Raw genomic sequence first — 23,308 nt, 5'->3', positions numbered from 1 at the left:
GAGGGAAGTTTATTAGAGGGAATGGGGGGATGGAGCCACAACCAGGGAAGGTTAGCACGCAGTCTCCGCTATCCTCAGGGTTGAATTTTATGTGCAAAACTGCAAGGGCGCAGAGGCTGGGGGATATAAGTGTTCTAGTCTGATTACATGGAGTCCATTGTCCTTCAACCCTATTAGTGCTGGCCCTTGAGGCTGTGGGCTGTAAGCTGCCTTTGTTATTTTTTGGCCTGCTGTCGCGCCCTCAGTGGGACTCCCTCCTGTTGAGCCAGATAGGGTGACCACATGTTGTTCCATGAAATGAGGCTGGGGCCACTTTCTCCTTTGGGATTTCTCGTTAGTTAGTCTGCCTGAGCCAAATGTCCTCTGCTGGCCTGTCATGAACTAGATAAGAAATCCTATAAAATCCATGTACCCTCCATTTGCATAGCTTTCAGAAATTCCTTTTATGGTTGTTGAATCACTGCTTTTTACTCAGTGCTTTCAGTTTCACATTACTCTAAATCCTTCATTTCTAATCCAGTACTTTAAGAGGTCAGGACAGCCAAGTCACATCGGAGTTTAAATAAAAGCCCAACCATCCAGTGAAAGGCAGAGAAGTAACAAACCACTGCAACCGACACTGAGGGGGAAAACACAGGTAAGAACTTTATTTTCTCATCAAAGCAGCTTTCTCTCCACCTCTAAAGGACTATACTCTGAGGATTGGAGTCCAGGGTAAGGTTGGGGCAGGGTGGGAAGGATTTATAAGGAGGGGTCAGTTCATTTTCCAAAGAACGATGAGCATGAAGATAGGTTGCAGCAGAGCCCGCATGGGACAGGCGGTGAGGTGCAATCCCCGTGATATCTGGTGGCAGCACATCCCTAAGTGTCACTACTGTTCTTGGAGGAATTAGGCAGCAGCAGACAGGGGGCTAAGCTCGGAGTTTGAAATGCATTACAATTGTCTTTCTCTTTGCCAACATGGTGTTGGCTGCAGACACAGTTAAATTACCACTGTCTTTTTTTAAAAATATATTTTATTGATTTTTTACAGAGAGGAAGGGAGAGGAATAGAGAGTTAGAAACATCGATGAGAGAGAAACATTGATCAGCTGCCTCCTGCACACCCCCTACTGGGGATGTGCCCGAAACCAAGGTACATGCCCTTGACTGGAATCAAACCCAGGACCCTTCAGTCCACAGGCTGATGCTCTATCCACTGATCTAAACCGGCTAGGGCAGGGGTGGGCAAACTTTTTGACTCGAGGGCCACAGTGGGTTCTTAAACTGGACCGGAGGGCCGAAACAAAAGCATGGATGGAGTGTTTGTGTGAACTAATATAAATTCAAAGTAAACATCATTACATAAAAGGGTACAGTCTTTTTTTTTTTAGTTTTATTCATTTCAAACGGGCTGGATCCGGCCTGCGAGCCGTAGTTTGCCCACGGCTGGGCTAGGGCATAAATTACCATTGTCTTTGATGGAACTTGCTCAAGCTGACACACTGAAAGGACTACAGATATGTTATTTTAATGAGAAAGAAGCATAGAAAATGAGATGCAGTGTGAACAGCCACCTGACACTATTAAAAAAGAAGAAAGAAAAACCTGAAACTCAGAGTGAAAGATGAAGATTCACAAAAACACCAGACGTTTGTCATATAGATGAGCTTTGTCTCAAAGTGAATTACTCATTTAAAAGTAACTCAGGTTCTGTTTGCCATATGTGAGGGAGGATGGGGGCTGGGTGAAAATGAGGAAGGGATTAAGAAATACAAATTGGGCCCTGACCAGTTTGGCTCAGTGGATAGGGTTTGATTCCGATCAAGGGCATGTACCTTAGTTGCGGGCACATCCCCAATAGGGAGTGTGCAGGAGGCAGCTGATCAATGTTTCTCTCTCATTGATGTTTCTAACTCTCTATCCCTCTCCCTTCCTCTCTGTAAAAAATCAATAAACTATCCTATCTAATAAAAGAGAAACATGGTAATTAGTGTACGACCGCTACCCTTCCCATTGGCTACTCAGGGCGATATGCAAATTAACTGCCAGCCAAGATGGCGGCCGGCAGCTAGGCAGCTTGAAACTAACATAAGGCTTGCTTGCTTCAGTGACGGAGGACTCCAACGTTCCCCGCCTGCCGCTGCAGGCCTCTGAGCTGCAACTCTAAGCAACTATATTACAAATACAGAAGCTAAACAAAACCCCAGAAACCTGCTTTAGTCGGTCGGGCTTCAGCCAGCAGGATCGCAACATTGTTTCAAATGCAGAAGGTAAACAAAGGCCAGAAACGTGCTTTCAGCAGCAGAGGCCTAAGAGCTGGAGCCAAGCCTCAAAGCTAAAGCTGGCCCAGATTTAAAAAAAGAAAAGAAAAGAAGGAGCAGTTGGGAGCTTCCGTCACCCGCCAGCCTGAAAACAGCCCTCAGCCCCTCACCCAGACTGGCCAGGCACCCCAGTGGGGACCCCCACCCTGAAGGGTGAGAGACCAGCTGCAAACAGCCATCATCCCCTCACCCAGGCTGGCTAGGCATCCCAGTGGGGACCCCCACCCTAATCCAGGCGGTGCCCCAACCCCCACCCCAAGAGCCCTGCTCTGTGTGTGATGGGGTAGAGCCATAACCTCCCCATCGGCCATGTCCTGAGTGTGACAGTGGCGGTGCCCCAACCCCCTGATCTGCCCTGCTCTGTGTGTGACAGGGGGCGGTGCCCAAACTCCCCTATCGGCCCTACTCTGTGAGTGACACGGGGGAGCTCCTCAACCCCCTGATCGACCCTGCTCTCTGCGTGACAGGGGGGAGCTCCCCAACCCCCTGATGGGCCCTGCTCTGTGTGTGACAAGGGGCAGTGCCCGAACCCCCTGATTGGCCCTGCTCTGTGCGTGACAGGGGGTGGCACAGCAATGTCTCCATCAACCCTGCCTTGAGTGTGACAGGAGGCGGTGCCCCAACCCCCCAATCGGCCCTACCCTGATAGTGACTGAGGGTGGCATCGCAACCTCCCAATCCGCCCTGCTCTGTGCATGACAGGGGGCGGCGCCCCAACTCCCCAATCGGCCCTGCTCTGAACCCGACCAGGGGGTGTACCTAGGGATTGGGCCTGCCCTCTGCCACCCAGGAGCAGGCCTAAGCCAGCAGGTCGTTTTCTCCCAAGGGGTCCCAGACTGCGAGAGGGCACAGGCCATGCTGATGGACCCCCCTCCCCACCGAGTACACAAATATTTGTGCACCGGGCCTCTAGTATATATATATACTCTAATATATATACTAGTATATATACTCTAATAGTATATATACTCTAATATATATACTCTAATATATATACTAGTATATATACTCTAATAGTATATATACTCTAATATATATACTCTAATATATATACTCTAGTATATATATATACTAGTATATATACTAGTATATATACTAGTATATATACTCTAATATATATACTAGTATATATACTCTAATAGTATATATACTCTAATATATATACTCTAATATATATACTCTAATATATATATACTCTAATATATATACTAGTATATATACTCTAATAGTATATATACTCTAATATATATACTCTAATATATATACTCTAGTATATATATATACTAGTATATATACTAGTATATATACTAGTATATATACTCTAATATATATACTAGTATATATACTCTAATAGTATATATACTCTAATATATATACTCTAATATATATACTAGTATATATACTCTAATAGTATATATACTCTAATATATACTCTAATATATATACTAGTATATATACTCTAATAGTATATATACTCTAATATATATACTCTAATATATATACTCTAGTATATATATATATACTAGTATATATACTAGTATATATACTAGTATATATACTCTAATATATATACTAGTATATATACTCTAATAGTATATATACTCTAATATATATACTCTAATATATATACTCTAATATATATATACTCTAATATATATACTAGTATATATACTCTAATAGTATATATACTCTAATATATATACTCTAATATATATACTCTAGTATATATATATACTAGTATATATACTAGTATATATACTAGTATATATACTCTAATATATATACTAGTATATATACTCTAATAGTATATATACTCTAATATATATACTAGTATATATACTCTAATAGTATATATACTCTAATATATATACCAGGCCTCTAGTATATATACTCTAATATATATACTAGTATATATACTCTAATAGTATATATACTCTAATATATATACCGGGCCTCTAGTATATATATTAGAGTATATATACTATTAGAGTATATATACTAGTATATATATTAAAGTATATATATTAGAGTAAATATATTAGAGTATATATACTATTAGAGTATATATACTAGTATATATATTAGAGTATATATATATATTAGAGGCCCGGTGCACAAAAATTTGTGCACTCGGTGGGGAGGGGGGTCCATCAGCATGGCCTGTGCCCTCTTGCAGTCTGGGACCCCTTGGGAGAAAACGACCTGCTGGCTTAGGCCTGCTCCCGGGTGGCAGAGGGCAGGCCCAATCCCTAGGTACACCCCCTGGTCGGGCTCAGAGCAGGGCCGATTGGGGAGTTGGGGCGCCGCCCCCTGTCATGCACAGAGCAGGGCGGATTGGGAGGTTGCGATGCCACCCTCAGTCACTATCAGGGAAGGACCTGATTAGCCAATGGGAAGGGTAGCGGTCGTACGCCAATTACCATGTTTCTCTTTTATTAGATAGGATATATATATATATATATATATATATATATATATATATATATATATGAAATACAAATTGGCAGTTACAAAACTGTCACAGGGATGTAAAGTAAAGCCTAGGGAATATAGTAAATAACCCTATCTAATAAAAGAGAAACATGGTAATTAGCGTACAACCGCTACCCTTCCCATTGGCTAATCAGGGCGATATGCAAATTAACTGCCAGGCAAGATGGCGGCCGACAGCCAGGCAGCTTAAACTGAACATGAGGCTTGCTTGCTTCAGTGACGGAGGACTCCAATGTTCCCCGCCTGCCTTGCCGGCCTCTGAGCCTGCAGTTTGAACATCGTAACAAATATAGAAGCTAAACAAAACCCCAGAACCTGCTTTCAGTGAGCCGAGCCAGAATCTCAGAGCTGGAATTGATACAGAGTTTCGATTATAGAACCTAAACAAACCAGATACCTACTTTCAGCAGCTGAGGCCTCAGAGCTGGAGCCAAGCCTCAGAGCTAAAGCTGGCCCAGAATAAAAAAAAAAAAAGAAAAAAGGAGCAGTTGGGAGCTTCAGTCCCAGCCTGAAAACAGCCCTCAGCCCTTCACCCAGACTGGCCAGGCACACCAGTGGGGACCCCACCCTGAAGGGTGTTTGACCAGCTGCAAACAGCCATCATCTCCTCATCCAGGCTGGCCAGGCACCCCAGTGGGGACCCCCACCCTGATCCAGGACACCCTTCAGGGCAAACCAGCCAGCCCCCACCCATGCACCAGGCCTCTATTTTATATAGTAAAAGGGTAATATGCCTCCCAGCACCGGGATCAACGGAGCTGCAAGGCCTCCTGGCACCGGGATCAGCGTGACAGGGGGCAGCGCCCAAACCCCCTGATCGCCCTGAGGCTCTGTGTGTGACAGGGGGCGGGGCCACAACCTCCCTATCTTCCCTGCTCTGTTCCTGACAGGGAAAAGCGCCCCAACCCCCTGAGCAGCCCTGCTCTGTGCCTGATAGGGGGGAGCTCCCCAACCCCCTGATCGCCCTGCGGCTCTGTGTGTGACAGGGTGCGGCACCCCAACCCCCCGCTCCCCCTGCTCTGTGTGTGATGGGGTAGAGCCATAACCTCCCCATCCGCCCTGCCTGAGTGTGACAGTGGCGGGACCCCAACCCCCTGATCGGCCCTGCTCTGTGGGTGATAGAGGGCGGTACCCCAACCCCCTGATCCGCCCTGGTCTGTCCATGACAGGGGGGAGCTCCCCAACCCCCTGATCGGCCTTGCTCTGCGCATGACAGTGAGTGGTGCCGCAACCTCTCCATCGACCCTGCCTTGAGTGTGACAGGAGGCGGTGCCCCAACCCCCCAATTGACCCTACCCTGAGCGTGACTGAGGGTGGCATCGCAACCTCCCAATCTGCCCTGCTTTGTGCATGACAGGGGGCGGCGCTCCAACTCCCCAATCGGCCCTGCTCTGAGCCCGACCAGGGGTGCACCTAGGGATTGGGCCTGCCCTCTGCCACCCGGGAGCAGGCCTAAGCCAGCAGGGCGTTATCTCCCGAGCGGTCCCAGACTGCGAGAGGGCACAGGCCGGGCTGAGGGACTCTCTCCCCTCCCCCCTGAGTGCACAAATTTTTGTGCACCGGGCCTCTAGTCTATATAATAAAAGCCAAAGCAACCATTACTGCGGAATGACCAGAACGACTAGCCCCTATGATGACCACTGCCCACCAGGGAACAGAGGCTCAATGCAGGAGCTGCCCCCTGGTGGTCAGTGTGCTCCCACAGCCAACCTTGCACAGCTGACCTCCCCCAGCCAGCTGGACAACCTCCGCAGCCCTTCCCCCTATATCTGTCCAACCTCCCAGGCTTCTCTCCCTGGCCAGCCAATCTCCCTCAGTCCCTTCCCCCATCCAGCCTGCCCCAATCAGCCCCAATCACCAGTCAGATTGAATTCATGCACAAGGCCTCTAGTAATGTAATAATTGTGTATGCTGCCAGATAGGTATTAGACCCATAGAAGGGATCCTTTTAAGGTATACAAATGTCTAACCACTTGTAGTACATTGAAACTCATATAATATTGTCAACTGTAATTGAAAAATAACAATTATTTAAAATAAAATAAAATAAATATAGCCCCGGTTCACTAGATCCAATTTCTTTGGGCCAACTTCTTTCTTACACCTTACAAGTAGAATTTGGCCCCACTACTTTACTAAAAAGTTTTCTCTTAAAGAACCTGCATTGCTAAAGCCAACATTTTGTTTATCTGACCTCTCTGTGCTCTCAAGCAAATTTGTTCTTGCTTTCTGGAAACTGCCTCTGAATTCCTTGGCTTGACATGAACTTTCCTCATTACCTACTTCTCTGACAATCCTCCCTCTCTCTCCTTTCAGCTCTTCCTCTCCCTCTCTCTCCCCAGTTTTCTCCCTTCCTGTCTTCTTCCTGCTTCTCCTTCTCATCTACCAAATGGAAAAACAAAACAAAATAGACAACCTATAAGTGTATGATTAGAAATATATTTTCATCGAACAACCTTCTCCTTAGCGTTCCTGATCTTTTAATCCATATTTCATAGTCTTTGGTTCCCTTACACCACACACATGCATACACAAACATGGTTTTTGGCAACATTTAGTATTTGCAGCAATTCAGTCTTATCCCCTTTCAGTTGGAGGCTAATTTTTTCGTGAAGTTAATGAAGCTGAAGTATAGGGCCCCTTGCTTGCACAAGCCCATACATAGGCTTTGGGCAGGTCCCTAGTCATGTTTTTAATAGAGCCATACATTTTTATAAAACTTGTAATGTAAGTTATATTAGTTCCACTTCCAGAATCGCAGTATACACAGTTCTGTGAACCCTCATTTCTGAAAAATAAGCACAACTAGTAGAAAAAAACACATTTCAAATCTGTGAAAAATGCCCTGCCTGTTTTTGAACAGCAGTTAGAGTGTCAACCCTTGGATGAAGGGTGGATTGAATGGTTGTGGTGAAGGCATGTGCAGGAGGCAACCAATCCAAGTGTCTGTTTCACATCGATGTTTCTCTCTCTGTGTCTCTCCCACCTCCCTTCCATTGTCCCTAAAAATCAATGGAAAAATATCCTCCAGTGAGGATTAAAAACAAAAAAATCTGTAAAATTTGTCCAAAGAGCATACATCAAATGATGAAACACTTATTCCCAAAAGTCTTTATTCATAGCAGAATTAATTAACAAATAAATACTAAATTTCTTACATATGGCCAGGATGTAAACTACTCTCTAAACCCTATTCTATTTTATATTTAATGTCCTGCAAATAAATTTTTTATATGTCTAGAGAGAGGAAGGGGGAGAGAGAAATGGAAACATCAATAATGAGAGAGAAACATTGATTGGCTGCCTCCTATGCATCCTATACTGAGGATCAAGCCTGCAACCCAGGCATGTACCCTGACCAGGAATTGAGCCCTGACCTCCTAGTTCATGGGCCCACGCTCAACCACTGAGCCAGACCAGGCGGGCTCTAGTCTGAAAATTTTAATGAGAATCTAAAAAGAAAGTTTTCTATGGTAAATTAAAGATTTTGTTCATGAAAGTGGTTAAATGTTGATGTCTTTGTCATATCAATATTGTTTTAATAGACTACTTTAATTGCACTTCTGTAACTTTCCAAAATAATACAAATCTTGCCCTCATCCATCTCACTGTTGACACAGAACTTTTGGCCACGTTGGGGAATTTTATGACTCTACCTTCTAGATCAAAATAACCTGGTGAAAGTTCTTGATCTACTCAGATTGGAAATTCTAATCCACCCTATCTCCTTGCTTGCAGATAAGGTGACACCCTGGAAATGGCCTCAGACATCCACATGCCAGGCCCGGTGTGCCTCATTGAGAACACTAACACGCAACTAGTGGTTAATCCAGAAGCTTTGAAGATCCTGTCTGCCATTACACAGCCTGTAGTGGTGGTGGCCATTGTGGGTCTCTACCGCACAGGCAAATCCTACCTGATGAACAAGCTGGCTGGGAAGAAAAATGGTGAGGGGCACCAGCTAAGCTCTGCCAGATCCCTTCTCTCCACCCACACTCCCAACATGGAGTATGGTGTTACAAGAAGAGCAAGGTAGAGATGGGGAGGAATATTGAAAGCTAACTTTTAATCTACCATTATGTTCTTATCTTACTGTGGTCTGAAAGAGTCAACTCTCTGTCTCTTCCCACTTCCCTTAATTTCCCTTTTAAACACATAATTTGTATTATTTTCCTAGAATTCTATGTTTAATTTTTTAGAGAATCAGCATATCATTTCCCACAGCAACTCTACCATTTTACATTTCTCCCAGAAATACACAGGATTCTAATTTCTCAACATTCTTGTCAATACCTATTATTTTGCTGAGTGTGTGGTGATTTTGTTATTGTTTGTTTGCTTTTATTGACTTCAGACATGGAGAGAGATAGAAACATTAATAATGAGAGAGAATCATTGATTGTCTGCCTCATGCACTCTCCACACTGGGGATCAAGCTCGAAACCCAAGCTGGGAATCAAACCATGACCTTCTGGTTCATAGGTCCACACTCAACCATGAGCCATTCTGGCAGGCTTCTATTTTGTATTTTGGTAGTGCTCATCCTAATGGGTGTGAAATAATATCTTATTGTGGTTTTGATTTGTATTTCCCTGATAGCTAGTGCTGTTAATTATCTTCTTATGTCTTTATTGGTTATTGGTATATTTTCTTTTCTTTTCTTTTTCTTTTAATTTAATTTTACTGCTTAAAGTATTACAAAGAGTAGTATATATGTCTCCTTTTTTCCTCCATTGACCTTCCCCTGTCCTCCCCTACCCCCAGTATCTTGTGTCCATTGGTTATGCTTATATGCAAGCGTACAAGTCCTTCAGTTGATCTCTTACCTCGCCCCGCCCAACCCTCCCCAACCCTCCCACTGTATTTTGACAGACTGTTCGATGCTGCTCTACCACTGTATCTATTTGTTCATCAGTTTATAATGTTCTTTATTAGCCATAAATGGGTGAGATCATGTGGTATTTTTCTTTCAATGATGGGCTTATTTCACTTAGCATAATACTCTCCACTTCCATCCATGCTGTTGCAAATGGTAAGAATTCCTTTTTTTTTACTGCAGTGTAGTATTCCATTGTGTAGATGTACCACAGTTTTCGAATCCATTCATTTGCTGATGGGCATTAAGGCTGTTTCCAAATCTTAGCTATGGTAAATTGTGCTGCTATAAACATAAGGGTGCATCCTTTAGGATTGGTGTTTTGGTTTCTTGGGATATATTCCTAGAAATGGGATCACTGGGTCAAATAAAAGTTCCATTTTTAACTTTTTGAGGAAACTCCATACTGTCTTCCACAGTGGCTGCACCAGTCTGCATTCCCACCAGCACTGCAGGAGGGTTCCTTTTTCTCCACATCGTCTCCAGCACTTGTTGTTTGTTGATTTATTGATGTAGCCATCATGACAGGTGTGAGATGGTACCTCATTGTTTTTTTGATTTGCATCTCTCGGATGATTAGCGACTTTGAGCATGTTTTCATGTGTCTTTTGGCTTTCTGAACGTCCCCTTTCAAAAAGTGTCTATTTAGGTCCTTTGCCCATTTTTTGATTGGATTGTTTATCTTCCTTTTGTTAAGTTGTTTGAGTTCCCTGTAAATGTTGGAAATTAAACTCTTATCGGTGATAACATTGGAAAATATGTTCTACAATGCAGTGGGCTTTCTTGTTGTTTTGTTGATGGTTCTTTTGCTGTGCAGAAGTTTGTTGTTGTTGTTGTTTTTATGTAGTCCCATTTGTTTATTTTCTCTTTAGTTTCCATTGCCCTAGGAGCTGTATCGGTAAAAGTATTGCTAACACAAATGTATGCTATTTTGCTGCCTATGGCTTCTTCTAAGACTTTTATGGTTTCCCATCTTACATTTAAGTCCTTTATCCATTTTGAGTTTATTTTTGTGTATGGTATAAGGTGGTGGTCTAGTTTCATTTTTTTTGCAAGTATCTGTCCAGTTTTCCCAACACCATTTATTGAAGAGACTGTCTTCACTCCACTGTATGGTCTTGCTTCCTTTGTCAAATATTAATTGAGCATACTGGCTTGTGTTGATTTCTGGGTTCTCTGTTCTGTTCCACTGGTCTATATGTCTGTTCTGGTGCCAGTACCAGGCAGTTTTGAGAACAGTGGCTTTGTAGTATAGCTTGATATCTGGTATTGTGATCCCTCCTACATTGTTCCTCTTTCTAAAGATTGCTGCAGCTATTCGGGGTCTTTTTTTATTCCAGATAAATTTTTGGAGAATTTGTTCTAGGTCATTGAAGTATGCATTGGTATTTTTATGAGGATTGCGTTGAATTTATAGATTTCTTTGGGTAGTATGGACATTTTAATGATGTTGATTCTACCAATCCATGAACATGGTATATTCTTCCATTTGTTCATGTCTTCCTCTATCTCTTTTTTCAGAGTCCTGAAATTTGCCTAATACAGGTCCTTTATCTCCTTCGTTAAATTTATTCCTAGGTATTTTAACAGTTTTTATTGCAATGGTAAATGGGATTGTTTTTTTCGCTTCTCTTTCTGTGAGTTCATTATTAGTGTATAAAAAGGCCATAGATTATTGGGTGTTAATTTTGAATCCTGCTACTTTGCCAAATTCACTTATTAGGTCCAGTAGTTTTTTTATGGAGTCTTTGGGGTTTTCTATGCATATTATCATGTCATCCTATCTAATAAAAGAGAAACATGGTAATTGGCATACGACCGCTACCCTTCCCACTGGCTAATCAGCGAGATATGCAAATTAACTGCCAGCAAAGATGGAGGCCGGCAGCCAGGCAGCTTAAACTGAACATGAGGCTTGCTTGCTTCAGTGACGGAGGAAACCAACGTTCCCCGCCTGCTGAGCCTTCAGTTTGAAACATAGTTACAAATATAGAAGCTAAAAAAAAAAACCATTACCCCAGAGTGAAAAGGTGAGGATGCCTCACTGGGTGCAGGCTCCGGGGAGTCACAGATTCTGCATCCCTGTACCCCCACAGGCAGTGAGGGGCCAAGAGCATGGCATTTGCAGACCCCAAAAGAGCAGGGACCCTCAGGGCAGGCAACACCCAGCGATGCTGAGTGTGGTTCTACCAGGAATTAAGGAACTGCAGTGGGCCGGGCCCAGGGCAAGAATGGACCATCACATGGTGCTACACTGTGTCCTGCGCCCTCTCCACACATGGGACCTTTAGGGGCAAATGATGCCCGTTCTCTGGATCACTTGGTTACACTCTCTACTTTTAAAAGCCTGTTGAAAAGTAAAAGGGGAAGTAGCCCTAGCCTGTTTGGCTCACTGGATAGAGCATTAGCCTGTGGACTGAAGGGTCCGGGGTTTGATTCCAGTCAAGGGCACATGCCCAGGCTGCCTGCTCAGTCCCCAGTGGGGGGCATGCAAGACACAGCCAGTCAGTGACTCTCATCATTGCCATTTCTATTTCTCTCTTCCCTCTACCTCTCTGAAATCAATAAAAATATATTTGAAAACAAAAAAAAACAAAACAAAAAAAAAACCATTAACCTGCTTTCAGCGAGCCGGGATCTCAGAGCTGGAGTTGATACAGAGTTTTGATTATAGAACCCAAACAAACCAGATACCTTCTTTCAGCAGCGGAGGCCTAAGAGCTGGAGTCTCAGAGCTAAAGCTGGCCCAGAATAAAAAAGAAAAAAAAAGAAAAAAAGGAGTGGTTGGGAGCTTCCCTCACCCGCCAGCCTGAAAACAGCCCTCAGCCCCTCACCCAGACTGGCCAGAAACCCCAGTGGGGACCCCCACCCTGATCCAGGACACCCTTCAGGGCAAACCAGCCAGCCCCCACCCATGCACCAGGCCTCTATTCTATATAGTAAAAGGGTAATATGCCTCCCAGCACCGGGATCAGCGGAGCTGCGAGGCCTCCCAGCACTGGGATCAGCGGAGCTGAGAGGCCTCCCAGCACCAGGATCAGTGTGAGAGGGGGCAGCGCTGCAACCCCCTGATAGGCCCTGCTCTGTGTGTGACAGGGGGCAGCGCCCCAACCCCCCACCCCCCATGGGCCCTGCTTTGTGTGTGACAGAGTAGAGCCATAACCTCCCCATCGGCCCTGCCCTGAGTATGACAGTGGTGGAACCACAACCCCCTGATCGGCCCTGCTCTGTGCATGACAGGGGGGAGCTCTCCAACCCCCTGATTGGCCCTGCTCTGTGCGTGACAGGGGGTGGCGCCGCAACCTCCGCATCGACCCTGCCTTGAGTGTGACAGGGGGCGGTGCCCCAACCCCCAATTGGCCCTACCCTGAGCGTGACTGAGGGTGGCATCGCAACCTCCCAATCCGCCCTGCTCTGTGCATGACAGGGGGCAGCGCCCCAATTCCCCAATCGGCCCTGCTCTGAGCTTGACCAGTGGCTGCACCTAGGGATTGGGCCTGCCCTCTGCCACCCGGGAGTGGGCCTAAGCCAGCAGGTCATTATCTCCCGAGGGGTCCCAGACTGCGAGAGGGCACAGGCCAGGCTGAGGGATGTCCCCCCCCACCGAGTGCACAAATTTTTGTGCACCAGGCCTCTAGTCTATAAATAAAGATAGTTTTACTTCTTCTTTTCCAATTTGGTTGCCTTTATTTCTTTTTCTTGTCTGATCACTATAGCTAGCACTTCCAGTACTATATCGAACAGGAGTGGTGAAGGTGGGCATCCCTGTCTTGTTCTTGTTCTTAGGGGAAATGAGTTTAGTTTTTCCCATTGAGTATGATGTTGGCTGTGGGTTTGTCATATATGGCTTTTATTATGTTGAGGGATGATCCCTCTACTCCCACTTTGTTGAAAGTTTTTATCCAAAAACGGTATTGGATTTTGTCAAATGCTTTTTCTGCATCGATTGATATGATTATGTGATTTTTGTCTCTCAGTTTGTTTATGTGATGTATCACATTTATTGATTTGTGAATATTGTACCATCCTTGCATCCCCGGAATAAATTCCACTTGGTCATGGTGTATGATCTTTCTAATATAATGCTGAATTTGATTTGCAAGAATTTTATTGAGGATTTTAGCATCTATGTTCACCAAGGATATTGGCCTGTAGTTCTCTTTTTTGTAATGTCTTTATATGGTTTTGGAATTAGGGTAATGCTGGCTTCATAGAAAGAGCTTGGAGTTTGCCTTCCTCTTGAATTTTTTGGAATAATCTGAGTAGGATAGGTTTTAGTTCTTCTTTGAATGCTTGGTAGAACTTCCCTGTAAAGCCATTCAGACCAGAACTTTTGTTTGCTGGAAGATTTTTTATCACTGTTTCACATTCTTTGGTAGTTATCGGCCTATTCAGGTTTTTTTAATTCTCCTTGATAGAGTTTTGGGAGCTTGTATTTTTCTAAGAATATGTCCATTTCATCTAGGTTGTCCAGTTTGTTGGAATAGAGTTGTTCATAGTATTTTTTAACAATCCTTTGTATTTCTGTGGGGTCAGTTGTTATTTCTCCTCTTTCATTTCTGATTTTGTTTATTTGGGTCTTCTCTCTCTGCTTGGTGAGCCGGGCTAGAGGTTCATAAATCTTGTTTATCCTTTCAAAGAACCAGCTCTTCATTTTGATGATCTTTTGTATTGCTTTTTGGTCTCTATGTCATTTACTTCCACTCTGATCTTTATTATTTTCTTCCTTCTACTTACACTGGGCTTTTCTTGTTGCTCTCTTTCTAACTCTTTGAGTTGTACGGTTAGATAATTTATTACCATCTTTTCTTGTTTTTTGAGATAGGCCTGCAGAGCTATGAACTTCCCACACAAGACGGCTTTCACTGTGTCCCATAGATTTTGGATTGTTGTGTTTTCATTGTCATTTGTTGCCATTATGCTTTTTATTTCTTCCTTGACCTCTTTGGTAACCCAATCATTGTTTAAAAGCATGCTATTTAGCCTCCAGGTGTTTGATTATTTTTATTGTTTTTTAAAAATATATTTTATTGATTTTTTTTACAGAGAGGAGGGGAGAGGGATCGAGAGTTAGAAACATCAATGAGAGAGAAACATTGATCAGCTGCCTCCTGCACACCCCCTACTGGGGATGTGCCTGCAACCAAGGTACATGTCCTTGACTGATATCGAACCTGGGACCCTTCAGTCTGCAGGCTGATGCTCTATCCACTGAGCCAAACCAGTCAGGGCTTATTGTTTTCATCATAGTTGATTTCTAGTTTTATGCCACGGTGATCTGAGAAGATGCTTGATATGATTTCTATCTTCTTAAGTATGAAGAGACTTTGCCTGTGCCCCAATATATGGTCTATCTTTGAAAATGACCCATGTGCACTTGAGAAGAATGTATATTCTGTGGCTTTGGGGTGAAATGTTCTGAAGATATCAATTAATTCCATCTGACATACTGAGTCATTTAGGATTGCTGTTTCTTTGCTGATTTTTTTTGTTTATAGGATTTGTCCAGTGGTGTTAGTAGGGTATTAAAGTCCCCTTCTATAACTGTATTGTTGTCAATCTCTCCCTTGATATCCTCCATGAACTTTTTTATGTATTTGGGTGCTCCTGTATTGGGTGCATATGTTTACAAGAGTTATATTTTCTTGTTGAATTGCTCCCTTTAGTATTATGAAGTGGCCTTCCTTATCTCTTGCTATGGCCTTCACTTTGAGGTCTAATTTGTCAGATATAAGTATAGCTATGCCATCTTTTTTTCTTATTTTCATTTGCCTGAATGATATTTTTCCATCCCTTCACCATCAGTCTGTTTGAGTTCTTTATTTTGAGATGGGTTTCCTGTAGACAGCAGATATATAGGTCATGTTTTCTTATCCACTCAGCTACTCTATGTATTTTGATTGGGGCATTTAATTTTTAAAACTATTATTGATAGGTTCTTGTTTGTCACCATTTTTATTCTGTAAGCTTGTGTTCCTTCTTCCCTTCCTATTTCTTCTTTTTATAGCAGACCCTTTAGCATTTATTGCATTGCTGGTTTGATGATAATAAACTCCCTTAATCCTTTTTTGTCTGTGAAGCTCCTGATTTCACCCTCAATTTTGATTGATAGCCTTGCTGTGTATAGTATTCTTGGATTCAGACCCTGGCTTTGCATGACTTTGTATATTTCATTCCATTCCCTTCTGGCCTGATGTGTTTTTGGTGAGAAATCAGTTGATAGTCTGATGGGAGATCCTTTGCAGGTAATTTTCTGTCTCTCTCTGGCAGCCTTTAAGATTCTAACTTTGTCCTTGATGTTTGCCAATTTAATTATAATGTGTCTTGGTGCCGATCTTTTGGGGTTCATCTTGTTTGGGACTCTGTGAGCTTCTTGGACTTGTGTGAGTTTTTTCTTCCCGATATCAGGGAAGTTTTCTGTCATTTCTTCAAACAGGTTTTCTATTCCTTGCTCAGTTTTTTTCTCCTTCTGGTTCCCCTATTATGCAGATGTTGTTTTGTTTCATGTTGTACCAAAATTCCCTTAGGCTCTCCCTCTGTTTTTTAAATTTTTTTTCTAGATGCTTCTCTGCTTGGGTATTTTTTCCTACCTTGTCTTCTAGCTCACTGATGCAGCATCTTCACTTCTTCTAGTCTACTGATGATGCCTTCTATTAGGTTCTTTATTGCAGTGATGTCATTTTTCATTTCTTCTTGGTTCTTCTTCATTTCCTCTTGGTTCTTACACATATTGTTGAATTTGTCTTCTATCCTTTTCAGCGACCTTATGACTATTGCTCTGAATTCTTTTTCTGTCATATTTCTTGCTTCCATTTCAATTACTTCCTTTTCTGGTGATCCTCTTTTTCTTTCATATGTGGGCTGTTTCATTGTCTCCCCATGATGCTCCTCTCTAGGTGTCTGGTTATGTAGCTCTCTCTCTCCTGCATTGACATAAAGGCACAAAATACAACACAACAAGACACAATTCATAAGGCACCAAACACAAACACACAATACTAATGCCCCTGAATAAAGGTGACCACCAGAGAAAAGAGAATTAGGGACTAGAGAAGAGTGAAAAATGATATTGAGGAAAGGAAAAAATGTAAAAGAGAAAAGAAAGAGGAGAAAAAAAGAGAGAAATATATGTATATGGGGAGAAAACTCCAATAAAACAACAACTAATCCAAAAAAATGCAAACAACAAACACCCAGAGATGAATGCAAACTATAAAGAACAACTAATTCAAAAAATGCAAACAACACACCTCCAAACAACAAACACCCAGATGAATCTGAGGAGGCAGAGCTTATTTCCAGGAGGTAAGGTCAAGGAATTGAATGAATGGGGAAATAGCCACAATTCAGTATAGAGGAAGAAGAAAGAGAATGTGTGTATAAGAAGAAAAGTAGAAAACTAAATACAAAAAAAGAATACATATATATAAAACTATATATATATATATATATATATATATATATATATATATATATATATATATAGTGGGGCCTTGACTTATGAGTTTAATTCATTCCATGACAGAGCTCGTAACTCAAATTACTCGTATGTCAAATCAAAAAGTGAACGAGTGAGACACGTAATGCTGGGCTGATGTTGTGGCGTTCACTGTGATGTTCGCTGCGCCAACTAGCAGTGGGGTATCTGAAGCTGGCTCATAACCCGAATTTTAGCTCGCAACTCAAAGCAAAAAATTGGCAGAGAGACGGTTCGTATCTCGAAAAACTCGTTAGTAGGGACACTTATAAGTCAAGGCCCCACTGTGTGTGTGTGTGTGTGTATATATATATATATATATATATATATATATATATATATATATATATATATAATTTTCCTCCTTCTTTAATCTATCTCTCTATCTATGTATTTGTTTACTATGGAAAAGGAGGATAGAGAGTAGATAGGCCTGTAGGCCTGAGTTAGTGATTGGAATTAGTTAAGCTATTAGTAGAAGAAGAGAACAAGCGAGGAGAGAAAAAAGAGAAACAAACAAACAAAAAAAAACTAACCAATAATCAAACAAACAACAACAAGACAGAAAGAAAGAAAAAGGCAAAAAAGAAAAATATTTGGATATTGAAGATAGCGAAGTGAGAAGTGTGTATGGGTTTAGAGCATGGGAGAGGAAATTAGATATATGAGTAAGATAAATTTTTAACAGGGAGTGAAAATAAAGGGTAGAGAAAAACTAAAGCAGGAACAGGGTAAGAGAAACAGGACGAAAAAGGGGAAAAGTGATGAAGAGAGTGTTGGCATAAAGGAAAAATTGAGATAGAGTAAAATAATGCTAAAGGGAAAATCAAAATAGAATGTATAATACTAATCCCAAAATAAATAAAATAAAGAAAAATAAGATAAAATAAAACTTTTAAAAAAGGGTAAAATAATAGTATTAATACTAATAGTTAAAAATAAAAATATAATTAAAAACAAGGTAAAATTGAGTGAGAGAAAAAAATTAGTTTCTTAAGTAAAAGATAAAAAATAAAAATGTGAAGTAGTGAAGGTCGTTCACTTCCTGCACTGTTCTGCTTGGCACGTCTTTTTCCTTGCACGTAGTCAGCACAGTATTGAAGTTTCCTGCGATCCACGGCTCCTCTGTGTCCTAAGCCACAACCCTATTTTCAAGCAGGCGGGATCTTTCTGCTCTCTTTGGTTCTCAGTCTGTCTTTAGTTATATTTACACACAAGAGTCAATTTCTGCTACAGTCCCTGGGTAGCAGTTTTTCTGTATTAATATTTGGGGCTAAAAGACCTCTTCACTCTGGCTCTGCACGCAGGCTGCCTTTCTGGGTCCAGTCCAGCTGTGGGTTAATATCTAGAATCCCCTTCTGCCAGCAGCCCTGTGGACCCCCTTCCACATTCGAGGGCATACTGACCCCACCAGCCGCGAATTTTGTGGGGAGCAGTCTTTCTCTGAGGCTCTAGTTCCCACTGCACCCGTTTCTCCTAGATCCTAGCCTGGATCCCAAAGCTCACCTTTCTTTAGGCAATGCCAGCTGTGTTCAATTCGCCGGTTCCGGGTGGGTGCTCTTTGATTCAGCTGTTCCTTCTTCTCTATGAGAAGGCACAGGGCCCATCCGCGAATTCGCGTTTGTCTCCCCCGGTGCAGACCTCCCAGGCATCCGTGGTTGGGGAGGTTGGAGTTCCCATGTTCCTGGATTCCCAGCTGAGGTAACTGGTCTCTGGGCATTGTGGTTGTAAGGTCCCAGGAGGCATCCGAGATCTCCCCAGTTGAAGGTAAGGCTGGGGTTCTGATCACAGTCATTCTGCGATCACAGCTGTCTCCCCTTCAAGATGGTGCAGCCTCGGCGGCAGGGCCCGCTGCTCCTGGAGAGATTTCAGCCTCTATAGAGGCTCCCCGGTCTTGGGGGGCCAGTCCACCAGTCCCTAGCAGTCCCTTGAAGTGTAGCTGTCCCTCACTCACAAGTACTGACACGCCCCGCACGTCCATGCACTCTCCTTTCGTTCTCTCTCACACTATCTAGCAGCCTGCAGACCCGTCCACAGCCATCTTACTTCCCCTGTATATTTCCTTTAAGGAAATGTCTGTTCAAGTCCGTCGTTCACTTTTTAATTGGGTTGTTTGTTTTCTGAAATTGCATGGCAGGATTTCTTTATATATTCTGGATATCAATCCCTTAACTAAGAAATATTTTCCCCAATTCCACAAGATACCTATGAAACGTTGTAGATTGTATCCTTTGAGTCACAAAAGTTTTAATTTTGAATCCAACTTAACTGTTTTTCTTTTCTTGTTTATGCTTTTGGTATCATATCCAAGAAATCATTCCAAATTCAATATTATGATGTTTTCCCCCTATGTTTTCTTCTATGAAGTTTATAGTTTTAGCTCTTACATGTAGGTCTTTGAACTATTTTGATTAATTTTGTAGAAGGAAAAGCTTTCTATCTTGCATCATAAAATGTGATGCTGGCTGAAGGATTTTCATATATAGCTTTTATTATGTTGAGTTAGTTTTCTTCTAGTCCTAATTGTTAATGTTTTTATAATAAAAAGGTGTTGAAGGTTTTTATGTATTGGATATTTGAATTTCCCTGTTTCTCTGTAAAATCAATACTGATTGTGGTTTTTCTTTTTAGTGTATTTTTATTGATTTCAGAGAGGAAGCGAGAGGGAGAGAAAGTTAGAAACATCAGTGATGAGAGAGAATCATTGATCAACTGCCTCCTGCACATCCCACACTGGGGATGGAACCCATAATCAGGGCATGTGCCCTGCCTCAAAGTCGAACCATGACCCCCTGGTTCTTAGGTTGACGCTCAACCTCTGAGCCACACCAACCAGACTGCTGGTTGTAGTCTCTCCTTAGCTTGATTATGTTCACATTTATCTCTATTTTAAGAAATGTCTGCTATGAAAACTCCACTCCCTCTCTCTCCTCTCCTCTGAAGGCTTCTCTCTGGGCTCCACAGTTCAGTCTCACACCAAAGGCATCCGGATGTGGTGTGTACGTCACCCTAAGAAACCAAACTACACCCTAGTTCTGCTTGACACTAAGGGGCTGGGAGATATAGAGAAGGTAAGTACTGAAGATTCAATTTGGAGACAATCCCCTCATTTCTAGGTATTGTCTATACTATTTAATATTTTTTTCTTTACTTTTTAAAATTTATTATTATTATTTTAATTTTTATTCAAATAAGAGCTGGCACTAAACCATATGTGTTTTTTTCATTTCTGTTTATGTGCTAAGAGACCAAGTTTTGCAATCAGGAATCATGAAAATATAAGGCAGAATCCTAGAAGAGCATCGTGCTCATTAGATAGAATTCTAATGATTAACAAGAGGCTATAAGCTAAGCCAGTCAACACTGATGCGTAAAGGTACCACAAACAAAATCAGCCATGAGTCCTATCCTGCAGAGAACTTGAGTTAAGGATTAATGTTCGGAATTCCTAAACTCTGTTATTAACACAGTGGCTTTAGCAAATATTTCACTTCTTTTACCCTCAGCTTTCTGTTCTGTAAAACCAATGCAAACGATCAATATTTTCCTCATAGTATTGTTTTGACTATTTAATAAGAATGGAAAGTGTTAGGTGATTAATAATGACTAGATAAAATAGCTATAATTATTATTACTCTTACATAAGTCAATTTTGCTGTAAAAACATAGAGAAAATTAAACTACATTTAAGGCTTTAGAGTGCCCACCAATCTGGCCTGTTTGTTTTGCAATTATCTGCGAATGGTCATAAGAGGACCTAGTGAAAATCAGTGTAACCAAAAATACTAATCAGAAGACTAATCAAAGTCCAAGTCCTACTAACAACCATTTTCATTTGGATTTGTTTTTCTCTTATAAGTCATTAATCTAAAAAAAGTCACTCCCCTAAATGAGCATATGTTACTACTGCTGATCTGGAAAGTGCCATGAGAATAAAACATAATCCTGGCCCAAATGTGTTCTGATTTCCAGGGTGACAACCAAAATGACTCCTGGATCTTTGCCCTGGCAATATTGCTGAGCAGCACCTTTGTGTACAATAGCATGGGGACCATAAACCAGCAGGCCATAGATGAACTGCAGTATCCTTTTTGTGGTCCAGAACAGCATCAAAATCAGAGGGGAGACTAGTACCTAAATACCAGCTCCCTGAATGTGAATCCTGGCAAATCAAGCACAAAAAGAGAAAGTATGAAAAATAATTCAAGGGCAGGAAGAATTAACACTTGAGTTAGAAACAAAGCCAAAACAAAGGTTTGGAATATGTGGGACTAATATGGCATGAGAGGCACTGTTCTTTTACACCATTTTTCCTTAGTTTGCTACTCAGCTATGTGACAGAGCTGACAGAAAAAATAAGGGCAAAATCTTCACCTGATGCAAATGAGGTTGAGGATTCAGCTGACTTTGTGAGCTTCTTTCCAGATTTTGTGTGGACACTGAGGGATTTTTCCCTAGAATTGGAAGCAAATGGGCAACCTATCTCAGCAGATGAGTACCTGCAGAATTCACTCAAACTCAAGCAAGGTAAAGGGGACTGAGAACTGATTATTGGGAATCACAAGCCATTAGAAACCATCATCTTTTATTTTTCTATTTAGTGTTTTTACATGTATAGTTTTCTAGTTCTCAGCTACCTAGTTCTAAAAATTAATGGTTGTTTAATATCTAAATTCATAGATTTGATTTTGAATTATCTTCTCCCTTGTTCTAAGAACAAGTTTCTTTTTCTTTCATTTTTCCCTGTACTGTGATCAGATTGATTTTATCTCTCTGCTTAGGGCTTGGATTGCTGTAATTAGCCAAAGAATATGGAGTAGAATGGGCATTTATTTAAAGAAAATAGATTAAAGCATTACAATGCACTAGGGTAGGGGTTGGCAAAATATGGCCCACAGGCAAATGATGGCCAATGCAGCCTGCCAGCTATCTTACAAATAGGTTTTAGTGGATGAATACTATGTAGATTGTCCATGCTGCTTTCGTGCTATAATAGCAGAATTTGAATACTTGGAAAAGAAACCACCTGACCTGCAAAGCCTAATATATTTACTATTTGACCGTTAACAGAAAAAGTTTCCAAGCCCCTATATTAAGCAAAGCCCTTTTTTATCTTTCTCCAGGTACCAGTCTTAAAAATGAAAAATTTAACCTGCCCCGACTTTGTATCCGAAAGTTCTTCCCAAAAAAGAAATGTTTTGTCTTTGATCGGCCCACTCATTGGAAGAAACTAGGCCAACTTGAGACAATGCATGATGATGAGCTGGACCCCGAATTCGTGCAACAAGTTACTGACTTCTGTTCCTACATCTTTAGCAATTCCAAAGTCAAAACTCTTTCAGGAGGCATCCAAGTCAATGGACCCCGTGAGTCCTCTTCCCGGTCATTACTCTCACTGTTAAGACTAAAGGAAGGTGGAATAGCATCCACCTAGTTTCAGCTTTGAAAAATGCAAATCTACTACTCTTAGAGGCCCGGTGCATGAAATTCATGCACTCAGGGAGTTCCCTCAGGTCGGCCTGTGCCCTCTGGCAGTCCAGGAGGGAGAGGCTCCCGCCACCGCCCCACCGCTGCTGTGCTTGTCAGCTGTGAGCCTGGCTTCTGACTGAGCAGCACTCCCCATTTGGGAGCGCACTGACCACCAGAAGGCAACTCCTGCGTTGAGTGTCTGCTCTCCGGTGGTCAGTGCATGTCATAGCAACCGGTCTTTCCCTGGTTTGGTGAAGATACATATTACCCTTTTATTATATAGGATTACTGTGGTATATTCTAGATGACACAATATTTCTAATAGATTTTATTAGTCAGATTTTGTGGGTGAGAAAAGATAGAAAAGGACAAATAAAAAAACTCTATTGCTTCAAATTGATCTAATACACTGGACCTGTACTATCCCATATAATAGGTACTAGAAAAGTGTAGTAGCTACATTTATCTAAAATTGAATGCAGATTAATTAAAATTAAATGAATTAAAAAATTCTGATTACATGTATAGTGGCTATAATATTGGATAGCACATATAGCAGAAGACTATCATCACGGAGAGATCTCTTGGACAGTGTTCTGCTAGAATAAATAAAATTAAGGACTCCTTTTTAAATTTATTTTGAGTTTTTTAATCCTTACCCCATAATATGTTTTTCCATTAATTTTAGAA

At 41.8% G+C, this 23,308-nt stretch overlaps 1 protein-coding gene across 1 annotated transcript in view; it reads left to right on the top strand.

Annotated features, from left to right (window-relative positions):
- The first annotated feature begins 567 nt into the window (after nucleotides 1–567).
- LOC118677232 (guanylate-binding protein 1-like) overlaps nucleotides 568–23,308 on the top strand; it is a 33,200-nt gene continuing 10,459 nt past the window's right edge. The window contains exons 1-6 of the mRNA XM_036352183.1: nucleotides 568–634; nucleotides 8,533–8,743; nucleotides 20,093–20,220; nucleotides 21,122–21,231; nucleotides 21,480–21,676; nucleotides 22,273–22,515. Coding sequence (XP_036208076.1) covers nucleotides 8,554–8,743; nucleotides 20,093–20,220; nucleotides 21,122–21,231; nucleotides 21,480–21,676; nucleotides 22,273–22,515 — 868 coding nt within the window. The 5' untranslated portion in view covers nucleotides 568–634; nucleotides 8,533–8,553. The remainder of the gene's footprint in view (nucleotides 635–8,532; nucleotides 8,744–20,092; nucleotides 20,221–21,121; nucleotides 21,232–21,479; nucleotides 21,677–22,272; nucleotides 22,516–23,308) is intronic.

The sequence above is a fragment of the Myotis myotis genome, unplaced genomic scaffold (genome assembly GCF_014108235.1).
Source record: "Myotis myotis isolate mMyoMyo1 unplaced genomic scaffold, mMyoMyo1.p scaffold_m19_p_2, whole genome shotgun sequence".
Taxonomy (NCBI): domain Eukaryota; kingdom Metazoa; phylum Chordata; class Mammalia; order Chiroptera; family Vespertilionidae; genus Myotis; species Myotis myotis.
The sequence above is the reverse complement of the archived record's forward strand: the minus strand, read 5'-3'. Positions and strand labels throughout refer to the sequence as shown.